At 36.3% G+C, this 8,164-nt stretch overlaps 2 protein-coding genes across 2 annotated transcripts; one reads left to right on the forward strand and one right to left on the reverse strand.

Annotated features, from left to right (window-relative positions):
* Positions 1–2,025: 2,025 nt before the first annotated feature.
* On the reverse strand, positions 2,026–2,175 carry HELRODRAFT_69075 (hypothetical protein; the record flags this gene model as incomplete). The annotated part of the gene is made up of 1 exon (XM_009029003.1): positions 2,026–2,175. A coding segment is annotated over one exon (150 nt), but the record flags the coding sequence as incomplete, so codon positions are not given.
* Positions 2,176–5,032: 2,857 nt separating this feature from the next.
* Positions 5,033–5,524, forward strand: HELRODRAFT_164296 (hypothetical protein; the record flags this gene model as incomplete). The annotated part of the gene is made up of 3 exons (XM_009029267.1): positions 5,033–5,158; positions 5,273–5,361; positions 5,419–5,524. 3 exons carry the CDS (start codon positions 5,033–5,035, stop codon positions 5,522–5,524), a joined length of 321 nt encoding a protein of 106 aa, XP_009027515.1.
* Between the last annotated feature and the right edge of the window lie 2,640 nt (positions 5,525–8,164).

Raw genomic sequence — 8,164 nt, forward strand, 5'->3', positions numbered from 1 at the left:
TCATTGTCACCGGNTTGAAAACACGCTTTGCGAAATCAGCAATCAACGCCTCGGCTTTAGACGGTCTTCTTGATACAAATTAAGTTCATCCAGTAGATTTTTGGTAAGTTCTTTGAGTCTATCTTTGTCTGTTGGTAGAACCTTTTCCTGTTGCTCCACATCTAATGATTTCACCAAATTTATTGATTGGCAATTACCTATTTCCTCGCCTTTTTTAATTTTAATAGTGTGTTTAGCGGTATTCATTATTCTGACAGGAATAAGACCATTTTTGTTCGCTTCTACCAGGCATTTTCCAATGACCGCGTTCTGTACATTTGTCGTTGAGGTTGGCTCCATCAAATAGAACTGGTGGCCCCCAGGATCGCAATTCAACTTGCCCCATACGATGTTTTCAGATGATTGAGGTAGTACTATGTCACAATCGACTGTCACTCGAATGCATTTTTCGTCGCTATCCCCCATTATCACTTCTGTATTTCTCCATCTAAGAATGCGTTTTTCTAAGTCAATTTTGAACCCATATTTTGTCAGAAAGTCGACACCTATTATGCATTCGTCGATGATATCCGCGACTAAGAATGAACCTTCGAATAACAAGTCGCCTAGCTGAACAGTACGGAGAATCTTTCCATAAACTGGTGCTGTTCCTCCGGTAGCTGTTCAAAGGATGTATTTGTTAGAAGTCTCTTTCTTCAGATTGGGTACCAAATCAGATCTTAAAATCGATTTTGTTGCTCCGGTGTCGACTGTAATTACACATTCTCGTTGAGATCAACTTTTCCGTTCAACCATAGGTCGTTTCGATTTCGATGTAGTCTGGAAACGTTAATTACTGTACTGGGGGCGTCAATTCTACTAGCAAATCTATGCCCCACAAAGTTGGCTCTTATTAGTTTTCCGTCCATTCGATACTGGATCATCTTCTTTTCTTTTGCACCATCTTGTCGCGCAATTTCGGCAGTAGTTATCTTTTAGGCGGTGTTTACAATCACGACGTAGATGGCCTTTTTCACCACAAATCCAGCATTGGGGTACACCATGCTGTTGAGGTTCGCGTTTCACAACCACCTTCTGGCAAGAGCATTCTTCATGCACTTGACGTAGACGTACGTCACTTTTTGATGCTTGCTTTGCCGATTCAAAAGTGAGACTGTGCGCAACGGCATCCTTGAGTTTTCGTTTATCTGACAAGAGAAGGGATTGTTTGAGTTCCGAATCACGAAGGGCTTTGATAAACGTATCCAGGGCAGTTTCGTCTCTATGCTCGGGGTCTGATGTCGGATACGACAGCAATGTCAACCGTTCGATATCTTGTGCCAGCTGCTGAATAGATTCACCAGATCGTTGCGTTTTGTTTCTAAGCTGAGACCGATAAATCTGTTTCATGTGTTCTTCACTATAACGTAAATCCAACGCGCTAACCAGAATTTCATAGTTGAAGTGGTTCTCCGCCGGAATCGTCTGAAGAACCTCTGCTGCTGAACCTCGCAGGGCCAGTATCAGTGCTGTTGCTCGTTCTTTTCCGTTCCAACAGTTACTAGTTGCCGCTTCTTCGAACTGGATTTTATAAACGTTCCAGGACATCTCTCCGTCAAATGCTGGTACCTTCAAAGTTCTTCCGGATGCGTGATCTAACGGCATGGCCATTTTTTTGGAATGCTCCAATTCTCGCTTCAATTTGTCTATCTTGTGATTTACCTCAACGGTCTGACGATCAAGTTTCTGCTCGATCATTTCTATTCTTGTTGACTGTTCTTCAATCTGTTCTGCCACTTCCAATTTTACGAGTTTTAACTCCTCTGTCTGTCGTTCGGACTGTTCCTTGATCTGTTGTTTTAACTCTTCTGTCTGTCGTTTGGACTGTCGTTCGGACTGTTCTTTGATCTGTTTTAACTCCTCTGTCTGTCGTTCGGACTGTTCCTTGATCTGTTTCATTTCAGTTGACATACTAAGCAGAAGTTCCATCATTTTAGCGGTTGTAAACGTGCCTGTGCTAATTTCATTGTCCTCATCATCACCATCAAACTTGAATTCGTCTGGGTTCTTACCTTCGTCAATGAGAGCTTCTCTCAGACGTGCTACTAGTACTTCTTTGTTGCCACTTGTGACAAGGCTTCGTTTCTGTAGTTCTTCTCGTAGTTGAACTACGTTCAACCCACACAGTTTTGACATCGTGTTCTTTTTCTCTGAGTAGTAATTCGCTGGTCGAAGATCCCACTTCTGACACCAATGTTATAATACTCTCTGTCGTAACCGATTTACGATGCGACGGGTTCAAATCCTCGATTGAATAAAATATTCCAAACAGTTATTAAACTTTATTTACAGAAGAAATCAACTAATCGTTTATTTCCAGTAAATTCGCACTAACGCAACAATTAACTTTTAAATCTTTCAAAATCTATCGCTATGACAACGTCAACAAACAAATCAAATATCGCTTTAAATAATTCACCGAATCGCTATTCACAAAATCACGAATTTCACTAATCACGAATATCTTGCGACGTGCGCTTTTATACTCTTCGCAAGCGTCGTTTCTAGATTCTTCTCGATGGTCCGATTCTAGCATACTCTAGAATGCTCCAGTCACTAGAACATTCTAGAACACGCTAGAATCTAGTGCGTTCGGTAGCACGGTTATAACAATACAAACAACATACAACATACAACATACAAACAACATACAAGAAACATTCAACATACAAACAACGGGCAATATATAACATGGAAACTGCAACAACGATAAAAAGCACACAACTGGATAGAACGTACATCTGCATTAGACGGAGCGTTAATCAGCGGACAGCTTCACAGTACACAATGCATTATTCACCAGACATTAATCAGCACACACCATGCTCCAATAACTGACAACCCTGCCCAGCCCTACAAACCAATCCCTACACATTCCTTTTGGAGTATTGAGACTAATTTTTACACATAGAAATACTTTTCATTTCTTTTTTCTAGTTTATTGCTCATGACTCATTCTAAACTTTTCTCAAATACCCACTTAAAAAATTTGATCTGAATATCTGAACAAATGAAAAAAACATACTGGCAACAAACAAATGCAGTTCAACCATTTGATATTTCCTATAAGCACACTGCAGACGTAATATAATGCTAGGAAGAAGTTGAATTGAACGCTGGATATTGAGAGAACAAACACTCGTTATAACTGATCGATAAATATGTCACGCCTTTCAGCGAGTACCTGGTAGTGGTTGTGGTTGAGAACGTGCGTCAGATGTTGTTTGCTCCACGTGCTGCACTTCTGCGTGTGGGCCTGTCTGGTGGCATGCAAGAGTGCTCACTCCTGCGTTCGTTCTTCTGATAGCAAATTATTATTTATTGCATGCAAATTATCTGATCCTTTCTGGCTACATGCATGAAATTATAAATATAAAAATGTACATTTCTATGTTTATTACATAGATTTTATTGCATATGTTTATAAGCCCATATATATGACCATTAGAAGAATGCATTTATTTATGTTGCATATTGTCGTCACAGAGTGTATTTATGTTGCATATTGTCGTCTCAGAGTTTATTTATGTTGCATATTGTCGTCTCAGAGTTTATTTATGTTGCATATTGTCGTCTCAGAGTTTATTTATGTTGCATATTGTCGTCTCAGAGTTTATTTATGTTGCATATTGTCATCTTAGCGTGTTGACTACTTTATCGCTCAATTCTCCAGTTGGCTTCATTGCAGTCGATGATGTTTTTATTGCCGTCGTCATTGTCGCTACCACAACAGCTGCTACTGCATCGCCAACATCAACAACAATGCCAACACAATATCAATATTTTGTTATTTGCAATCAAATTTGTTTATTGCATTTTATACGATCACGTCTGTTCCTAAGATTGTTTGTAACTAAATGCTCTCATTGGATTTCAGCATTTTTATAAATTCCCTTAATTCGAAAGCACGCGCTGATATGTGTAACGTATGATATGTTGACTGTTGATGCGGTTTTGGTTTTGTTAACAAATTTTTGTGTTAGTCCAGTTGCCAGAGTTGCTTTTGTTTTAGTTATGTTTTGCCACGTTGTTTTATTTGTTGTGGATCTTGTGTTTGTTGTTGTTGTTGTTGATATGTTTGTCGTGGCTGTTATGTGTTTGTTGTTGTTGTTGTGATTATTGTGATTATTATGCTGTTGTTGTAGACGTATGTTTTTGGGTTATGTTTGTTGCGTTGTTGCAATTGTTATAGGTGTGGTCGTTTTGTTGTTTTGTTTGCTGTGGTTTTTGTGGTTGTTCTGATTTTTGTTTTTTTGCATCTATATCATTAAATTTTTTTCATAGTATATCATGGAACAGCAAATGAAAGATTTGCAAACATTTTTCAAAAGTTTTAAATGTGAATTTGTAAAAATAATTTTGAATATATTCCAAAAAATAATTTGAAATTTGGTCAACAAAAACATTCCTCCCTACAAACGTTACGATGAGCTTCATTATCAACCGTTATTGATTCAAAAACAGAAACTGTTGCACTGAGAAGTTTCCGAATTAAAAGATGTCCAATCATAATAATTTTCTACCATTTAAACATTGTTACGCTGAATTAATTCATACCCGTTTTTGAAGTCATATTAAAAGAATGATTGTTGCTTCAATAACTTCTTGTTCATTCCACTCATATAAAACGTTATGTCAAAAAATGTCGATGCTAGCTTACGTAACTTTCTAGCTGGGTCTTACATTGAACATGAAAATATAAATATACGCAATCGAAAAAGAAATAAAAATTATTTGGAAGTTTAGAGCGAAGCCTTCATTTATTTTTATGATCGGAGCCTTAAAGTTTAGCACCGCTGTGTGTAGAGTGCTCTGTTCGATTGTAATTGCCTGCCTGCCTGCTGGCTTGGTCGGCTTGGAATGATGCATGCCTGCAATCACTGCACACACGCTCCTTGTTTCGCTCCATTCTTTTTCAAAAGTCCATAATGAAGTTATTCGTGTTGAGTTCTCAGCTCATATTTTCTTTCTCGCACAGAGGGAAACATTTAAAATGTTAATTGAGGATATCATCAATGGTAACGACGAAGGCAGTGATGAGGTGAGGTGGTGGATGGTGATGCGATTGGATGTTGACGATATGAGGGTGGCTAGGAACATAATGTTCACAAGAATCATGGTGCTAATCTAGTTAGCAAACAAATCTTAAAAACACATAAAATGAGACAGTTCTGAAAGCTATGTTGGTGCTGATGATGATGATGTCGATATGATGATGACGACGACGACTCAGGTCTCTTTTGACGGCGATCTTGATGCTGATGATGATTCCAGCAAAGATGATGTGGAGACTTTGAAAGTGGCGCTTAATAATAAAAAGAAGTAAGTGCGTTAAAAAGAAGTTGATCATTTTTATTGATCCTCTGGTTGAATTTTTAGTGTTAATGTTATCGTAAAAGGCGCCTTTAATTTTTGCAACTTGCATAAGTTGGAAGCTATAAAAATTGCGGACGTGTTGCATAGGAAGCAATTAAAAGGAGCCTAACTTGTTGCGTTGCCAGTTTATTAACCATTTCCTCGGAGGAATTAATTGTGTGGTGAAGTTTTTTTAACTTTTGAATAATGGCCGTCATAACGACGGTAATGATGGGCGTAAGTATCCCAGAAATATCAGCACTATAAATATTTGCTCAGTAGCTCACATGGTTAACTCTCTCTCTTTCTTTCTCTCTCTAGTTATCTTTTAGCTTTTTTATTGTTTTTCTAGTTTTTTCTCTCATATTACCATTTTTTCTTATATTACAAGATTTTAAGTAAGCATTTATAGATTATTATGACATACGTAGAATTAAAATTAAACGAATAAACTTCTCTGCCTCTTGCAAATGCATGTTTGAGTTCACCTACATCAGCACTGAGTGCTTTAATTTTTAATCAAAAAACAAAAATTTAACCAAAAGACAAATAATGATTTTTTAAATGTTTTGGTTTCTAATATTGATAATTTAGAGACGATAGACAAATGAGCAAATGGAAATGAGAGATATTAAACGAACAAAAAGTTGCTTGCACTTGCGAATGAAATGAAATGGAATGAAATGAACTACATACAAACAGCCAAACCAACGGCGCTTATTAATTTGAGTACATAGGTACGTCGCGAGTGAGTAGCTGCAGTTATATGTACTGCAAATAAGCCACTGTTGTCGAAGGTTTGTGCAAATATGGTTGGTGGTCGTCCAATAAACTTCAATGGCCTCTATTCGATACAGCTCTCAAGTCAGCGAGTGATGTGGGAGGCAAACAACATTAGGCTGTGCAGTGCAGATATATTTGTTTTTCATTAATTTTTATGTCTCACTGATTCAGTCATTCTGCCATTTATTATTTCAACTATTTGTGTGTTAGTTACTTGTTTGTTTGTTTATTTGTTTATTTAACTAATCATTTGTTTATTTGCTTGCTGATTCATCCATCCATTCTTTAATTCATTCATTCACTCATTCTTTTTTCATTCATTCACCTATCTGCTTCGAAAATAAATGATGGATGTATTTAATTTAATTGAATCTTATTTGTTTGTTGTTCTTCTTGGGTTGGGATGTTTGCATGAAAATATCCAAAATATCATTATCCAGCATATCATTATCCAGCATATTATTATCAAACATAGCCAGTGAACATTTACAAGATATCAAACTTCTCTTAACGCCAACAAATATTTTATTCATTTATTACAAACCTTACCATCTGGTTGAAAGACAGCAAGATAAGTTCAGTTGGTGTGTACGTTTAATTGTAGGTTGGTCATGATGTGACTTTCCAGACATTAAACATTCCTTCTCTCCGGTTCAAATTCAAATTTGTTTTTCAAAAGTTGTTAATGGACGTTAATGGAAGTTATTAGGTAATATTTCACGCAAGTATCTCCAATAGAATTGTTTTGTCTCAATTTCCATGTTTACGAGAATCATTTTGAAAACGTATTTTAAACGAAGACTTAAGTTGCTTTTGCATCACACATCAGCTTTCAACTCGAAGATATTTTATTTTTATTGTTATCATATCTCTTGAAATTGATTTATTTTTACAGTAAGTGTCACAAAACAACCTGATAGGTTGGGTGCTTTTTCTGAACGTTGAAAACATTATTATAGATGGGTTGAATCAAAGTATTCTATCATTCCAGGTGTATAAACCATCCAAAAGTACACATCAATCCAGATGTACACACCCTTAAAAACGTACACACCTACATGCACCAACCGACATGCATTAAGTCGATCATTCATAATTACAACAGTGATGTCTTTGCGGTGCATTTTGAGTCTAGAGTGTTTTTGCTTTGTTTGTATTTGTTTGATTTTATGTTGCTTTTTTTAATTGTATGTATTATATGTTGTGTGTGTTATTGCATTGTTGAGTTTAATGTTGTTTAGTTGTTGTATTGTTTTCCTATGTTGTTGTGTTGTGTTGTTTGAAAAGTTTTTGTGTTTTTTATAGAAATTTTAAGAGGTCTATTTTGTTGTTGCTGTTGTTGTTTTTGATAATGTTGTAGATGGTATTTTCATGATGTTGTTGTATTTTTGGTTGTTTCATTGATGTTGTTCATTGGTGTGGTTTTGAATTTGTTTTTATTGCCATGTATGTAATCACGTTCTCTCGTCAACAATCTAGATGATGATGATGAGGAGGAGGAGGAGGAGGAGGATGATGATGATGATGATTTATGATGATGATGATGATTTATGATGATGATGATGATGACAAAAGTGAGAATGACGTTTTATTAACGTTTTTGTTGTTCGGCTCCGATGGAATATGACGTGGTCCTAGATTGCGTTATGATTCAGGTGTGGTGCGACGATGTAATGTTGTGCTGATGTGATGATGTTGTGTTGATGTGATGGTGTTTTGCTAGTGTGATGATGTCATATCATGTTTTTGAACTTTATTTCAATTCTACTAGATGATATTTCTTTGAAAATTGTTTACAAATCACCAATCTCATCGTTGTCGCATCGCTAGTCTTTGTCATTTTGTCACAAGACATTTTGTAGCTAAACATTTTGTCGCTAGACATTTTGTCGCTAGACATAAAATCTCATCATTAAATTTAATTAAATAGTTCTCAACTGACCTAATATATTTTTATTTTTCATCCACAGAGAAGCACTGGATCCTA

This window comes from Helobdella robusta (genome assembly GCF_000326865.2).
Source record: "Helobdella robusta unplaced genomic scaffold HELROscaffold_6, whole genome shotgun sequence".
In the NCBI taxonomy this organism is placed as follows: Eukaryota; Metazoa; Annelida; class Clitellata; order Rhynchobdellida; family Glossiphoniidae; genus Helobdella; species Helobdella robusta.